General features: G+C 40.2%; 1 protein-coding gene across 1 annotated transcript; it reads right to left on the reverse strand.

Annotated features, from left to right (window-relative positions):
• Positions 1–151: 151 nt before the first annotated feature.
• On the reverse strand, positions 152–16004 carry LOC127383219 (elongin-A-like). Its single transcript, XM_051615788.1, has 11 exons — positions 15930–16004; positions 10132–10188; positions 8505–8617; positions 7230–7920; positions 6476–6575; positions 5483–5656; positions 4827–4924; positions 3853–4033; positions 3217–3340; positions 475–593; positions 152–331 (listed from the first exon to the last, which is right to left on the reverse strand). Exons 1-11 carry the CDS (start codon positions 16002–16004, stop codon positions 270–272), a joined length of 1794 nt encoding a protein of 597 aa, XP_051471748.1. The 3' UTR covers positions 152–269.
• Positions 16005–17235: the final 1231 nt, after the last annotated feature.

Consider the following 17235-nt stretch of genomic DNA (forward strand, 5'->3'; position numbering starts at 1 on the left):
AGATGGCTTCTATAAAAGTCCATATAAACCAATACGTCACTGGTGTGTGCTGGCATTATTTCAATTCAGTTTTCCTCATTCATAAATAAGAAAGCAGCAGTATGAAATAACTTCGATGTTTCCATTTTTATTGGAAATCATTTGCCCCTGCAATGTTTCATATTTTTTTTAACTAAGGCAAACTGAAAAGTGTTTACATTAACATCACTTTCATTAGCTAGAGCACAATATACAAACAGTCACATAAGCTTCAAAGATGCAGCCTCATTTTATCGCCGTCCAGCTCTACTCTTCAATGCTTTCAAAGTTTTCTTCATGATTGGTGCAACTTCTTCAATAAACATTAAAAAAAAAGAAACCAGTTAGGATTACATCTGTGAGTGCCTTAAAATGGTACTAGCATAATATTAAGCATTTATTTATAGACAGCAAGTTAAAGCAATTATCTTTACAGTCTTAGGAAAGTCCATTTACTTTTGATAGGCTTCTTCCCATCTTGAGTCATTGTGCTTGAGCTACAGCTTCCACTGTTGCTAGCAGGGATCAGATCTGATGATGTGTTATTTCTGTCTCTACTTCCTGGAACCCTTGTTCTTTTGAAACAAGGAAATAAGACAAATGTTAGCATTTGATATCAAATATATCAAACAACTATTTGCTCTGGCTCAATTTGGAAAAAAACTCACAATCACAAACATTTAAGACTTCTTATCTATTTAAAAATCATAGTATTATTCAGGTTAGAAGGGATCTCAGACAGCCATTTATTCAATTTCCATTCTTGCACAAATTCTCCATTGACTAGGTTTGAGGCAACTTATTTGTCTTTAGAATTAAACTATCAGAAATTGTGACAGATTAAAATGCTTAGCATAACATTCTGATTCACCATACCCTGTGCTCTAGCTTGCTTTTTGTCTTTATTATCCTCTCTGAACACAGCTGAACTACTAACTAGTTCTAACAGAAAATAAGGATAAATTTACACAAGCTCTTTTTTTCTTAAGCAGAAATGTCTAGCAAAAAGCACAATAATCAACCTAAATATTAGGTTGGAATCCTCAACCAACAGGAGAAGGACTGAGACAGAGTTAATGCCTACTGCTAAAGACAGTTAAAACAACACAACATTAAAGTGTCAGCATGATGTCACCAATCTGGGCAGCCTTGCATACCTCAGAGCCAGTCTCTGACTTCTGCTATCATATACTGCTCCATGCTGATCTGGAAACAGCAGCCTGCTAGAGATCTGCATTTCTGCCACAGGACCTTTAGCTTTTTAGCTTTTAGTTTAAGTTTCTTAAACAAAGATTTCAGCTGTACAATTTCTAGAACTTGCAAAACCAACAGGTTTTCAAAGGACATGGTCAAAGTAATTAACTTAAACTCATCGTGCCTAAGTACAATCTTGTTTCTCAACAAGACAAAGCAATGACTCTTACAGCTTCTTTCACACAACAGCAGTTCTTCCTAATTCATCATGCCTGGAAAAAACCACAAAAACACATGCAGGGCTTTGAGCTCATCATTCAGTTACTAGTCCAGAGATTGCTGAAGCAGAAAGAACATTTACACTTGAAGCACCTAAATTGGAAGGCCAGTCTATCACAACACAGATACAACTTCCAACAGGGCAATGGAAAACAAAAGACTAAATTAAAGTGCCTTAAGCTTGGTGAGGGACTCTTTATTGAAAACAGCAACACTATGGAAAGGAGCTTCCTCATTTTATCAGGTGAAGGTGCAGCTATAAAAACACCATATCTGGTGTAAAAGCTGATTTTAAGACATTCCTACATCCACGCTGTCATCCCTTCTCCACACCACCACCAACCTGAGCAGTAAATCAAGACTGCTTGACTAAGTAAAGCTCCTGAAATTCACAGAAAACTTTCCCATAGTTTTGTAGGTGTTCTTTTCCATCTCAATAAACCTGGGTCAATTCAGTTACCTAATTCACATGTGTAAAACTGAACAGTTACTCAGCACAAGTGCAGGCACTCCAACATCATAACAGAAGCAAATTAAAATCACCCTCCTGATATGTTCAGCTATACTGTTTGACTTGTGTCACATTTGCAACAGCCTAAGTTTTATTCTCCTTGTTTCCTGCTGTCACTTATCCACTCACATATTTGTCAACCTGCATAACTGTTCCTAATTCAGACTAATGAAAAATGTTCCACCTGCCACTCCCCCAAAGGGATTATTTTGAAAGAGCTAGCTGAAGAGCAGTTATGCCAACATGGGACCAGCCACAGGCAATGGAGCCAAGGGAATGCTCACCAGCAGCCACAGTAGCGTGAGTGACCACAGCTTAAGATACCTACGTGCAGACAGTATGAATACTCTCCACAGCTTTTATGGTCCAACTGCTGGCATATGGACTCACCAACTGAATCAAAAAGCTGATTTTTCTTTCAGACAAGAACAGATATTCTAACAGTAAAACCCAGCTGTCTGTCTCCACATAGTTGAGAGGGGAAGAAGAAATAGAAGCTGGTGCTATAGCTTGTTTATCTTTCCATTGCAGCCATCCTCTTGAATACAAGAGAGTTCATTAGGCTGGCAGGAACAGTAGCACAGACATCACATCTCAGCTTTGGCTCTCATGGATGCTGAACTACTCTGAACTAAGATGTCACCAAAAAAAAAAAATTGGCTTTGTGCTGTACAAAGGAAACATTTCAGGAATCCCAGTTTTCCATTTCTTCAGTGATTAGTGTTGGCTACTGCTACAGACTGACTCCAGACACTACTTTAAGCTGCCAAAGCAGAAATCCACCATCAAGACCATTAAAAGTTGCTGAGATTCACTCTGGTCAGCTATATTACTCCAGATAGCTGACTGGGATTTCATGAAAGCAGGAGAACACGTGAGGCTAGTAGGCAGATTTCTAAACACGAAACATCAACACTGAGATCTCCCCAGGATGTCAAGCAGCATTAGTGTAATCTGGAGAAAAACAAAATAATCCACTCACTTTCTAGCTGGGAGGGTGCATTCAACACTGGCACTTGGGAGAAATGTGCAAAGCATGCGTGGGCAAGGAGCATGCCAGACTTAAAAGGCAGATTAGCTGCTAGCCACTAGCTGCTTAAAAAAAAGGAAAGTAAATAGAGAGACTTATAACTTCAAAAACTGTTTTGCCAGGAAGCTTTTGTACTGACAAAGACCTCTAAACTCAAATCAAAAGCATAGTACAGAACACTTACTTGCACTTCTCTGTGGGATGAAGCTGGGTGACAGGTCCTGCTGTCCCATGGATTTCTTGCTGTCGGCGAGCGTTCCTGGGTGTTTTTGTTGCACTGGTAACGTAAGTCATTTTTACTTGCCTGCCTAATACAGAAGCAGGGAGCAGAAGATATGTGACTTTTTTGCTCTTTATGATATAAGTTCAGTTGATAACATGGTTGCATGGCAATTTCCAGGGTTAAATTGGGGAAAAAAAAAAACTTCAGAACAGCACAATCTGGTACCCAATTAGTTAGTAACTGAGCCATGCCAAATCACATATAGACTGCATACAGTATCTTTTCTTATTAACCTTGGTATTTGTAATTACATTTGTACTTTGTAGTGTTGCGTAGAATTCTCAGCCTAACCAGTGAGGCAAGATTCATCTACTGTGTGCTGCAAGTATTATGCATTAGTTTCCTGTATTAATGTGTGTATTTAATCTTTTTATCATCTTTTAATTTTAAAAGAACAGTGTTCTCTCTTGATGACTTCTCCTAGAGGTAGAGCATTAGTACTCAGGGCAAACTTATCACTAAACCCTACATATTAAGTGTCAAGAATAGCAGAAGAGACTGGGTTTTGTAAGTGGAAAAGCTAACCACAGATTTTACCTTTAGGTTTCTCAGACTGAGCTGAAAGGATATTTTTTGTGAGCACCTTCAGTTTTTCTTCTCTCTGATTAAACAGTCTCAAGTACATTTCACGCCAAGACTCATATTCTGGGAGGATCTCATTTTTAAAATCTCTCTGGCAGTGTTTCTTCCACAAGTGGTCAGACTCTTCTGTAAATGCCTAATTTGAACACAAGATATCTTAAATTAAGGATTTAAAAATAACATTTTCAGGAGCACCTGAACCATTGACAAAGCCCAATTTCCTAGCAGAAAAAAAGTGCAGAACAAATCCCACCACATATGGTGTCACAGGTATCCCCGAGATGGAGCATGGCAAAAACATAGAGAGATACTGACTTCAGTCTAGTGATGATATAGCTTCAAGTAGCAGAGGTTAATAAGCCATGCTTACAGGCTAGACTTGTGTTTCCAGCATAGGCTCAGGCTCTCAACTTCAGACCTGCAGAGAAATGGCCATTTTGCCACACACTGCGAACCTTGATGTCCAAATGCATCATGGAGCTAGAGTCTTAACAGTGTAGATAAATCTACCACACACACAGAACCCAGATACTTCCCAACTGGTATGCTTTGCAGCCTTAACAGTTTGTAACTTGAAAACAGTTGGTTCTATTATGACTTTTCCAACTGTTTTGGTGGTAAATACTGTGGTCTTTTTTTTAGAAATACAAATACATTTCTAGCCATACTGGCTTTCACATATTCATCAGTAATAATTCTCCCAAATGCTTTAAATCCCGACACTTTGAGAAATGGAGGCTTGATAATGACAGCTGAATCCAAGGTAGTAAGCATGCAAACAGAAAACCAGTGTAACCCATGAAGAATCAAAAGGGTGATTTTGTTAGGTGATTGTTAAGAGAGTCACCTATCAAAATGGGTGCAAGGAAGGCAGAAACAGATGCCTTGTGTCCTCCATGGTTCCCTGAATTTAACAAGGCAGAATTTACCGGATTACATTCCTCTATTCGAAACAATTGCTCTGGTGTGCAACGTGTTAGCACAGGTTCAAGAATTTCAAAGGGCACACCTCCTACTTCATGTAGCACTACAAAAGAGGACAACACTTTCACGATCTCGTTTATTTTACTCAGTGGGTAACACCACTCAAACAGTTTAAAAATAAAAATACAAGTTAATTTTAGCAAGCACTAACAGAACACATGTTGTGAAGTTAGGCTATGAAAATATTTATAAAACAGCATTTCCATGCTGACTGGCAGTTATATTTGAGGATGGAGAAAGAGCCTTTGAAGAGTTACTGCCCCATCTTTACCAACATGCATCACTCCCCTCTCTGCCTAAGCAAGGCAATAAACAATTTCTTGATCACTCATTCTAATTTATGCAAACAAACATCTTGGAGGGGGGGGGGGAAAAAAAAAAAAAAAAATCAGGCTTTTGGGATTCTGATTTATAGGACATTATATTTTACAGTAATAAAGGTAAGCTTTCAAAACTACATTTCAGCACAGCCATAAATCCATTTTTAAGTGCTTTTCAACCTTTTCACCATTTGTAGGGACAGGCAATATCTTTTAGTAGGCCAGTTGTCATGGAGAAAAAAATAAACCTGATACACTGCTACAAGTCTCTAAGTACTCACAATCAATATTATTTTGAAGCACACGGATGCACAGTTCATACAGTGTAAGCATCTTTGAAAGACAGACTGGTTTAGAGCCAGAGTAAACTTGCATTTTAGAGTTCAGTCTCCGTCCTGTGAATTGAACCACCTCATTAACTTGCTGGGACGCTTCTACAACAGGTGCTGGCAAAGCTGCAAACAAAGCATCAGGCAGGGTTTCCTTCACCTCCTGATATTTTCAAACACTTTAAACATTCAGCTTTGAAAGAAATAAAGCTGGTGAGACAGACATATATTCATTTTTCTTGAAATAGAAAATCACTGCATTACAGCTTGGACTCCTTACATGTACTGTGCGTTACCAAAGTCCACTCATCACCATCTAACATCAAGATGGCATGAACTTTGCAAGTGAGCTGCACCAACTCAAACCAGCCTTACATTATTTAGCTCAGGTCTACATGATCTGTGTTCACATCTAGATTGTTACCAGTCCACAGCACATTATTTATCTTTCCAAGTTATCCTAGAGAAGCCAGAAGCTGCAATAACAGTGATGTTTCAAGACCAGAGTGACATGAAACCACTGAAACCTCACAAGATCTTCTAGAGGTACCTACCTCTAAATATACTAACAAGTTCCTATGCTGAAGCTAGACCTAGTTTTTCCTGTATTTTTTAATCCAACTATTTCTTCTGACACTTTGCCTGTTATAAGGTACAGACAGGAGTAAATACAAATGGAGCTGGTAGAATTAGCACCTGATCTAAGTCTTCTCAACATCTGTGGTAACCTTCTTTATTTCTTTATTCAGCAAGCCATAAAAGGAAAGCCTTTATAACTCCCTTCAGCTTTAACATTAAATCAGATGAGAAAGTGAAGGTGAGGCATTTCCTTGCCATGGATAGATGAGTTAATATATTTTATTAGAAAAGAGGATAAAGAAATCTCTACGTAGAGCTGTAGAAACATGCACTATTTCACATTTGTCAGCCTTTCATACTACTTACCTTTAAAGTCTGCAGTATATGGGGGAGATGAGATTGAGATGCCTGTCAGAAATTTAGGCAGTGGAGTATTAAGAAGATCTTGGAGGGATGCCATCTTGGCCTGCATACAGTCAAGGAAACATTGTTTCAACATTACAAATTTGGGATTACTGAGGCTTAAAATACACTACAGGGGAAAAAAAATCCCTTAACCAAATACCAAAGTTAACTAGGATAACTAGAATTAATGCTTTTCTGCACTGAAATTCACTCACTATACTGCTTTTCAGCATACTCTTTCATAGTCTACTTTCCAAGACTACAACACAAAGGAACTTAGTGGGATATCTGCAATCAGTGCACTAATAAAGAAACGCAGCACCTGACAAAATGGCTGTGCTATACACAGAGAGCTGCTACAGTCATAAATCAGGCTGGTCAAGAATGGAAGAAAGGGACACCCTTTCAAAGGTAAGTACCTTTACTTTGTGGGCAAAAAGCAGATTAACTGATATGGATTAAAGACTATTGCCATATTGGAAATCATCCTAAGAATACAAGACAAGTAGATTGTAAATCACCAGCATGTAATAAACAATTTAATTTTTTTTGCCCCAATTATTGCAATTATTGGCAATTATAATGCAGCTGATGTGCTGGTGCCATGCAATCTGTTGCTTAAAATAAACACAGCTGAATTTCACTGAAAGTAAGCGTCCAAAGCTCCTATTCATCTGCAGTGTATATGCTATAATCACAACCTGCAGTAGTTTACCTTTTTGTTGGGAGTTTCCAACTGATCACCCTCACATTTATTTACATCTTTCTCTCCCTCTTTTGCATGAGAAGTCTTCTGTGGCAATGAGCTGTTCTTTTCACTGCACTTCTTTGGCTGTGCACCTGTAGAACAAGCCTTCCTCTTTCTTTTTTTGGTAATCTGATCATAATTAAGGTAAGATTCAAAAGACATAGTAGGGGGCTCGAATTCCTCCTCACTAGATATTTCAGCTGTTCTTTTTATGGCAAGTTTTTGTTTTGGTTTCTTTGCATGCCTAAGATTTCTCTGTTTGGAACCATCCTTACTGGGCTTTTTTTTTAGGGGTGATAACTCTTTATTGGCTACAGAGGAACAGTGCTTCTCTGAAACTTTCTTGCTGTCTCTAGAGGTTGTCTCCTTGCAGTCACTTTCTTTAGCTTGAGGGTTGGTACCCTGCGAAGCATGCTTAGAACTGCTGCTACATTCTTTATTATCACATTCTTTTTGAGACTCAGAATCTCTACTTTGGTGAGTCTTTTCACTACAAGTGCGCTTCTTATTCAACTTCTTAGAAACGGGAGTGCTATTGGAACTTCTGGAGGCCAGTACAGATGCTTTGGAATTCTCTGAAGGCTTACTCTCCTTGGGAACGGAAGATTTTGTCTCATCTTTTTCTTTTTCAATATTTTGTTTTCTTCCTCTGTGATCACTGCAACATTAAAAAAATAAATCACATCCCACGCCATATCTCATGCTAAGTTCTCGAACAATCAATCTTTTTTACCTCTGTTAGTAAAACTATAAGCATTAAAAATTACACCATGTGTTATTTTACAAAACCCAGAAGTGTGCTCTGCTCTTATTCTTCCATTATCAGTACAGAATCCCAGAGAAGCAGCTCTTTGGTTCAACATCACTAAATACTGCAACAAGAATTGACAGGAAGGTAAGTGGGAGTAGGGCGATAACCATCCATAGGAAAACATGCCTAACTACATGTTTTTAATGTGTTGGATACCACTTTTTTTTTTACACAGATTTCCCTGATTTATAATACAGACGTGGTACTTGAAGTAACTAGGAGACAGAATTTACAACATGCATTGTAGGTGATACAGACTACAACAGGCCAGCCTGTTATGCTTTTTTTTTTTTCATTTCTTCCATGAAATTTCTGCATTTGTCCTAACAATTATTTGTCATGCCAAACACCTTCCTAAGCTTTCAGCCTGTATTTTATGAAGTTAAATTACAGTATAATTAAGTGGGTTTTTTAAGTTAGTTCATACTTACCTTTTATTTTCTGGAGTAGTAAGTTTCTTCCACTGTTTTACCAGGGTTTTAGCTATCTTCCCAGCAGCGGCATGTTTCCTAAAACTGTTGACTGTTTTGCCTATGCCAGTTTCCTGTTGAAGACAGTGTAAGAAAGGTGGGCAGAATAACTCACGACTAAGATTCCAAATAAAACCTTCTCTAAAATTGCTGCAAACAGTATTAGCCTAGTAGTCCAAGAAGTCTTATGGCAGCTAAAGAAATAAATAGACTCTTTACACTGCAAATAGAACTGAAGGAAAGGTAGGTATTTATAATCAAATGAGGGGGGGAAAAAATGCAGTTTTAATTCATAAAACTAAGAGAAGTAATTTTCCTCCATTAAATGTATATATTTTAGGAATTTCAATTGGTTCAAATGCTTATGCCCACAAAATGCATACTGCAAAATTTCCTTTAGGCTTGTGCAGGTACATTTCAGCATGTTAGAGAATCCATATGATAGATCTATTGCAATCTAAAATGCATCTCAACAAGGAGTAGTATGGGATAGAGGGGTCAGAGGAACAGCATTCATATGACTCGACTCAGACTCAGTTTCAGCCACAGGAAGAAAATCAAACAAAAAACAAACCACCTTGACATTTAAAACCTGACATTTTCTGGTTTCGCCCAGGAAGTTATTTTCAAATACTTTTGTGCCTTCAAGTCTTGGTTTAGTGAGTGTTATGTTGTTTAAGCAGAACTATCTTGCAGACTTGGAATGTATATAGAACCACTGCTTTATATATATATATTTTTTTTAATCTTGTATTATCACTAAGCATCTCTGATTTATGAACTCACATTTCAGAGGCATACAAAACCTGGAATTCACCTCTTAATGCTCTAGTTAACTAGTGAAATGATACTACTAAGTTTGAGCAAAAGCTATACATGTGCCACTGACTTAGACAGGCCTTCCTTAAATTCAATTAAAGGATATTTAGCTTCTACATAATTCTATACCTACTGCTTTGATATGTCAGTGTATTGCAAATACATGCAAGAAAAATGGTGGGATTATTTCCTAAAGCTACTCATGTTCTTCAAATGCATTAAAAATATGCAGAGACCTCAGCTGTAAGACACCTCTTTCCTCTATTTGACTTGAAGGCTTCCATCAAAGCCTATCACATCATAAAACATGTAAGTTTGCTGGGATCATGTATTGTTTGAAGAAGCCCTTTGTTACTGCAATAAGAGATAATTTTGTTTTCCAATTAAAAAAATACATAAATATTGCTGTATTCCAGTGGAAATCTACCTGTGTTTAAGCCAGGCAAATGTCTTTTTGCCTGAATAGGCCAGGCAAATACCTTAATTAACATATTTTGCTCTTCAAAGAACTCTCTCACAAAAAAAACATATTTCTCTTCTTCCCAAAATACAGACATACCACTCATGATAACGAGAAGCTTCAAACACCAGTGTAAGAATTTCTTATATTAGATTTTATAGTATGCAGCTTGGATAAGGATACGAGTCTCAAGTATCCTTACTCTCTAACTTAAGATACCTGCTTTTTAAATGCATGAAACTAACCTTGAGTTGCTATTAAAAGACAGAAGATTTAGACAGCTGACCTCATGTATTATTGGTCACTTACCATTAGAACATCCAGTGATACGTCCAAATCCTGTAGTACCTTAAGCGTTTTTATAATCTGGAAGGAAATACTAGATTGATATTTGTGTTTTGGTTTTTTTAAACAAATATTCATAAATTCTATTCCGCTTTTCTCATCCTCACTCATGTTTAATCCAAAAAAATACTGAATAGTGTTAAGAAGAATACACAGTTACTCCAGGAAAGTGTAAGCACTCCTTTATTGCACATCAGGGCTGTGCTTAAAGTCTGTGCTGTGAACCAGCACAGTTCTGCCAGCCCCCCCCATTCCACTGACACCAGAAAATCCAGGAGGTATGGATTTACTACCACAGAAATTACATTAAAGATCAATAATACAGTAGTATAGGCTACACATATATCCCCACACTCCTCAGTCTGACCCTCACTTGTTACAGAGCCAATAGAAAAGCTGCATCATGCATAACAACCATGGAAAAAGCAGCAAGTCTCCCACCAGGTCTCTCAGTCAGCATGACCACTCCATCAGCCCAGGCCAAGAAAGGACAATGGAGCTGGCAGAAGCCCAGTTTGTAAAAGACAAAGTTTTGAAAACTTAACTGCAATTTGCACATTAACAAAAGGAGATCAACTTAGAATAGCTGTTTTGTTTCACTCTGACAAAGTGTACACTTGTTACAAAGCTCAACATGTCCATCAAAGCAGGAAAGAATTTTTCAAATACAAAATGCTCATCTTCCTATGAAAAGCATTTTAATAACACAGAAGTCTCATCTATAACCAGAATATAAATTTCTCTGGCAATATAATACAGTTTATTTCACAATGGATATATACAGCACCCCAGAGTCCTGCAGCTGACCACACACAAGCTATTTGCCTTATCTTTCACAAGCTTCCATTAAGCTATGTTATATAGATGATAGAATTAATGTGCAACTGAACTAACAGCATTTCATAGGGGTTTCACAAAGCCTGAAATACTTGTCAAGATTTTCAGATCATGGCCACCTCTAAATACAATGGCAGGAATCTGCAGGGATGCAAAACAGACTACCCAGAAACTTTTCAACTATAATATCAGCAACGTTAACTTAAATAACTGATTATAGTATATATTGTTTCTGAAATGGTGTTGCAGGAGGTGTAAGAGCTACTGAAATAAGTAAATAGCAAACTTGAAGAAACAGTTTACAGATTGTACTGGGGGGATATTTTTCTTTACTGTTGTTCTAAGTATCATTGTTCCTCTAATGCACTAGTAATGAAATCCCACACTTGACAATTAATTTCATTGTGTGCAGTGGGCTTTACCTACATGTCTGGCATGCAGTTCTTCCTGTAAATCGACCCTACAATAGTGTTTCTGAGACATGAAGAAGCGCAGGAGAAGCTTCACAGCCTGGGAGAACATGAGAAAAGGTGTAATGCAAAGACATACACCTAGGACCGGAGGTAACAAATCAACTCTCTCCCAAAAAGCTCAGCAAACTACAAAATTGCAGGATACCTATAAGAAAGCTTCTTGACCAGAATTTTGGAATAAGTACAAAAGCGACATGAAGCTCTGCTTACCTCCTGTTTCAGACTAAGACACTCCTTGAGCCAGCAAGTTGTGGAATATACACAATTAAGTTAAAAACAATTTTGCATCTAAGGAGAACTACCCTTTCTACTGAGAAGAACACAAGCTGAACATTTAACTTTTTCCAGATGCTTCACAGGTACAGACTACATATTCATGAGTGGAAGACTTTTTCTAAATAAACTCATTAGGGAAAAATTGCATTGCAAAGGTGCTTAAGTAGGGAAAAAAAAAAAAAAAAAAAATCACACAATTGCTGACAATATTAATCACAAGCATTAGAAACTATTATCAGTGTCAGGTTAATTTTTAATTTTAAAATATATCCCCATGCATTTAATTCATTTTACAATGAGAAAGTAACTAATTGCCAATAGCTTATACTGTGATATATGGGATGACTAGATACTCAAGCAGTGAAAACCAGTGGGAATAAATCCCATAGGGATTGATGTTTCCATCAAGGTACAAAGAGAATGGGGGGGATAGGTGTTTCTTCTTGACAGGTTTTGGACTGAGTTAATTCATAAAGCTGAGTTCATTTCAGAAGAACAGATTCAGGAAGCAGGCAATTACTATTCATCCAACTTCAAACCAACAGGCTAAAATTACAAAAGTACCTAGATGACAAGCATGTCCAAAAGCAGTCAACACATTCTAATGAAGGACAAAACTCCCTAAGTTTTCTAAGCCAAAGATCACATTGTTCATTTTGCTTTCTTGATATGTATACTGCATTTGGCAAAATAAGACAAACAAGAGCATTTCATTAAAAAGAAAATAGAAAGTATTGATCAAACACAGAGAAGCCTTTTAGGAGAAGCTATCTTGATCTCTCAAAAGCAAGGAACAGATCAGGCTGCAATGAGACTGGCAGCTACATACATAGAGGACTACCAAAGGAGAGATAACACCACTTGCCTTGTACCTGGGCCATGCAAGTAGCAGCCTCCAACCCACTGGTAGGAATTGCCCATTTCTGAGGCCTTGGCCTTTAGAACCAAAAACTTACAGACAGAACCAAGAAACAAGCAAATTCAATTTGTGGCAAACATCAATAACAGAGAAACTCTATTCGTCCTATTCACTAGAGGGTTCAGATTTCCCCAGCAAAGACTAGGAGTGGCTGTTAGCTTTTTAAAGCACAAACCCCAAGCTCCAAGATCAATCAGACTTCAGTGAAGGTCACAGAAATATATACTGTGAAGCATAAGACACAGTAAAGCCTGTCACTGGAACTAAAGCTTGTTAGAACCTCACAGAAAAACTCTATTGACTTTGAAAGAGACAGTAAATTTTATTTAAAAAATATGAAGAACAAAGCAAAACCAAAATCCACAACTGTTGGCCTAAACAAATTCTCTAGTTTTTGTGTAGTTCCATTTTCAGCTACTGAATCTAACCATCTCTTTCTGATAATAAAAGGAGCCTTCTTTCAAACTTCTTATACAACACAGAAATGTAAACACTAATCACTTTACCTTGGTTCTTTAGTTTCAGTACGTTATGCCAGTCAGAGCTGTAGCCATTCTCTGACAGTCTTATTATCTTTCCAGCTTGGCAGTGTTGTTTTTAAAAACAGTCCCCAGAACAGAACATAATATTCCTGTAATTGTCCCTCTAATACCATATAGCAGTAATAACATAACCCTGCTAAGCTACCCAAAGATAGCATTTATTCCATAAGCCACTGCATTGTACTGCAATTTCATGCTCAACTGGTAATACATCAGAGCTCCAAATCATTTTCTGAGTCAATGCTTTCCAAAATACAGTCTCCTATACTGAGTGACCTATATTCACAGCCCCTAGCTGTGACTTTCCACTGAGCCATGTTAAATGTGTGTTTCTCAAATGAATGTAGCCAAGCTCACGATCAAAGACTCTAGAATAGAGTCTCTCTTCATTTTCCACAAATGAAGTAGAATCCTGGTATTTGCAGCATTTCCCTACAATGCTTTATGTCTTCTGAAATAAGAAAGATTTGAGTAGCTTCATGTCAAGAACAGATGTATCATCACCCCCACCCCAAAAAAAACCACAATACAAACCCACAAAACCAAATTCTTCTCTGATGAGGTCTGGCTCTTATTTTTGGTGAGTGCAACTCAAATCCTCTTTATGTATTGCATCAGGTCCATAACCGTAATCTGCATCATACAGAAGCAAGTCAAATGCCTTACAGGACTTGCATATATTTATGACAGTGTCAGCTAAAAATATGTTATATGCAACATCACACAGCTGCTCAACACATTCCTCTGTGTTCAATGTCAATGAAGACCATGTTATTTACCTTTATTAAAAAACAGTACAGTACTTTTTTTCCTGTCCTGCTGAATTTCCTTAGCACATTGAGCATCATTCAATACCTAGATCATTAGGTTAATTCTCTTGTCAGTTCTCTGAAAACTCACTGGAATAGCTATCAAATCTTGCATATTAAGAAGCTTTTGACAATCAATGTTCTGCATCTTTCCCCGTTACTATCAGATTTAAAAGTATTTAGCAATTATTAAAAGTTCCAACATTATTCCCAAGTATGGAACAGCAATATTTGATGACACCAACACTTACCTACATACACATCTATAATACTAATTTATTATTCTTTCCACATATATCTAAAACTTTCCTCTTTGCCCTTAACATGATAATCACAGATTTTCTATTACAAGATTCATCTTTTATTCGCAGTGCATTTCACAACTGCCAATTTACCACTACCAGTTTCTCATTTTCCCTACCACTTCTTAGTCCCTGTTATCCATAAATATTTCAATTTCACTGGACACAGTTTTACCAGGGACAACAGAAGTGCTGCAGCACCACCATTAGTCCCATTTTATGCAGCACCTGCTAGCAGACATGTCATATAAAAACTGTGGGTCTCCCTTAAAAGGATCAAATCTGCCTAGTCTAGTCAAATCTTCCACTTGAGCTGACGTGTTTTGAAACTTACTGCTTTGGAATCACTTAAAAATTAATTACTCTAGAATGGTTTCTTTATTTCCTCTTTCAGTTCAGAACTGCTTATCAACCCCCAGTATTAAAAAAAATAATAGATCATAATATCCAATCTCTTCTGTAGCACAAGAAGAAATTTTAGGTTAACTGAACTGCAAATTCAAACACCTGAAGAAGCACCTGCCCAGATCTTTGCATTTTGGACAGATACAGCCTACTGCACTAGCACTGAGGGAGATAAAGCATTACTGGCCAAGAAAACAGGTATCTCTTATATATGCATACACACACACAATTTGAAAACACACAGTAGATGATTAATAACTAAGCTTTTAAAGTTCATCAAATACAAAATAGAATGCAGATTACATTTTACTGCCACATGGCCTCCAAATCCTTCCACAAACTTGAATCAAGTTTTAATGTCTTAGAAATTTATCATGGCAAATGCGTTCTATACTTTCAACCTGAATTCAGGCCTCAAAAACACACCCTCTTCACTCAAATGTGATTTATTACTTCGTAACACAGCAAGCCAAATTTGGTGCATGTTGCTTTCCTGCCATTTCCTTCAGAGCGCAGGCCGGGAAGGTGCCCGTGTTTATCTCCTCATCTGCCGCAGCAGCTCGAGTGTCCAGCGCAGCTTCCACAGGCTGCTCTGATCCATCTCTCCGCTGTTGCTTGCTCGCTTCGAGTACTCCTTATCTAGTCCTTGCAGCTACTGAGCAGTCCCACTATCCTACAGAGGTGGTTTAATTTCTTCCAGAGCTAAAAGCAGCTTTTTTCTTGCACCAGGAATAACACCGACACAAGGTGCAACAGCTCCCACCCCCTCTTGCTGCCTGCGATTAGAACAAAGCTGAAACACCTATTTCACCAAGAGCTCTTACGAACAGAGGAACCAGCACCTCGGCTGCTTTGTTTTGACCCTCTGGCAGGCTGACAATCCTCACACAACCAGGGCTACCTGCTGGACGCAACGACAGGCCAGCCAGCTGGGCCGCCCTTCCCCGCACCTGCCTGCAGGCGGGTCCCGCGCCTCCCACGGAAAGCGCAGCCCCTTCCCCCAGCCACAGACCCACGCGTGCCCTGACCGCTGCCCAGCCTCGCTTCAACCCCCACCCCCCTCATGGCAAGGAAGAGAAACACAGCGGAGACCCCGGCTCGGAGCCCCACGCACCGGCTCCCCGCGCTCGGGGCAGCCTCGGGGCAGCCCCGCCGCGCCCCGCCGCGCCCCGCCGCGCCCGCGCAGCCGCCGAGGCTACCTCGGCCGGGCTCTCCGCGCAGCCCAGCTGCTCCTTCAGCCGCAGCAGCCGCCGCACGGCGCCCCGGCCCGCCATGGCGCCGGAGCCGCTTGCCCGGGCCGCTGCCTGCCGCCCGCCCATTTGTAGCAGCGCCTGCCGCGCCATTGGCGGCGCCGGGCAGCCCGGCCTGGCCGGGCCCTGCCTCGGGGCTCGGCGGCCGAACCGCTCCCGTCTCCGCCGGGCTGGCAGTTTTCTCAGACCTGCCCCTCGCCGGGCCCCCCGAGCCCCGCTCACCCGGGCTGAGCGCGGCCCCCGGCCGGGCGTTCCCCGGGGTTGGTGGGCTGGTCGGTGCGGGCCGGGGCCCTGCAGGGCCCGGCTGAGTGGTGGCTCAGGCCTGGGCCCGAGCGCTGCCCTCCCAGCCCACAAGGCAGGAGCAGACAAAGCTGAAAGAAAGTAGATGTAGGTTAGCTATTAAGAAGAAATTACTTCCTGTGAAGATGGTGAGACACTGGAATAGGTTGCCCAGGGAAGCTGTGGCTGTCTCCTCCGTGGAAGCGTTGGATGGGGCCTAGAGCAGCCTGGCCTAGTGGGGGGTGTCCCTGCCCGTATCGGGGTGTTAGAACTAGATGATCCTTAAGGTCCCTTCCAACCGAAACCGTTCTATGATTCTACCTGAGCCCATGGAGATGAGTTGGGGGCAGCAGCAGCCTGCCCCAGGAAACACCATGGCACCTACACTTGGCCAGCCAGGTCGGTCCCTCCGCTGTGCCAGCCGCAGGAGAAGGCCGAAGAGGCCTCTGCCCCTGGGGTACGCCCAGGGGTAGGGGGAGCACTGTTGGCATCAGAGTCGTTTGCACTGGCTCATGCAAACTTGGTTGTTTGCCTGCAGGTAATTGTAAGGTCTTTGGCATTTTTATTGTCCGTGTGTGGCTGTAAGGCTGCTTCGTGGCGGTTAAGCACAGCAGCACACATAGGGGTGGCAAGGCCAAGCCCACGCGGATCTGACTGGTGCTCACAGGCACCCTACTGCAGTCCTAACCTGCAGGTGAAGGCAGCACTCCAGCTGAAGAGGACATGCTTTCCTTTCTATCCTGCATAGTTTACAACCTGATGGTTAATGCTTTTGTTTGTTTGTTTGTGGGGGTTTTTTGCCTTTTTTTTTTTTTTTTAGCACTTTTGGCCCCTGCAACTTTCAGTGTGACTTCTCTGTGATTTACCTAATTTCAGAAAAAACTGTAGGGCAGGGAATCGGTCTTCAGTGTTGTATGTCACCATTTGACTCAGGTTTGACAATGCTCTTGATCCCCTCTCCCTCCCACCCAGGTAG

This window comes from Apus apus, chromosome 3 (genome assembly GCF_020740795.1).
Source record: "Apus apus isolate bApuApu2 chromosome 3, bApuApu2.pri.cur, whole genome shotgun sequence".
Classification (NCBI taxonomy): Eukaryota; Metazoa; Chordata; class Aves; order Apodiformes; family Apodidae; genus Apus; species Apus apus.

Coding starts and splice junctions, on each gene's coding strand:
- LOC127383219 (XM_051615788.1), bottom strand. CDS start 16,004: ATGGCGGGCCGGGGCGCCGTGCGGCGGCTGCTGCGGCTGAAGGAGCAG. Junction 4,925..5,482: donor GCTTCAAAATAATATTGATT/GTGAGTACTTAG, acceptor CCTCTTTTGTAG/TGCTACATGAAGTAGGAGGT. Junction 332..474: donor TGGGAAGAAGCCTATCAAAA/GTAAATGGACTT, acceptor TGTTTATTGAAG/AAGTTGCACCAATCATGAAG.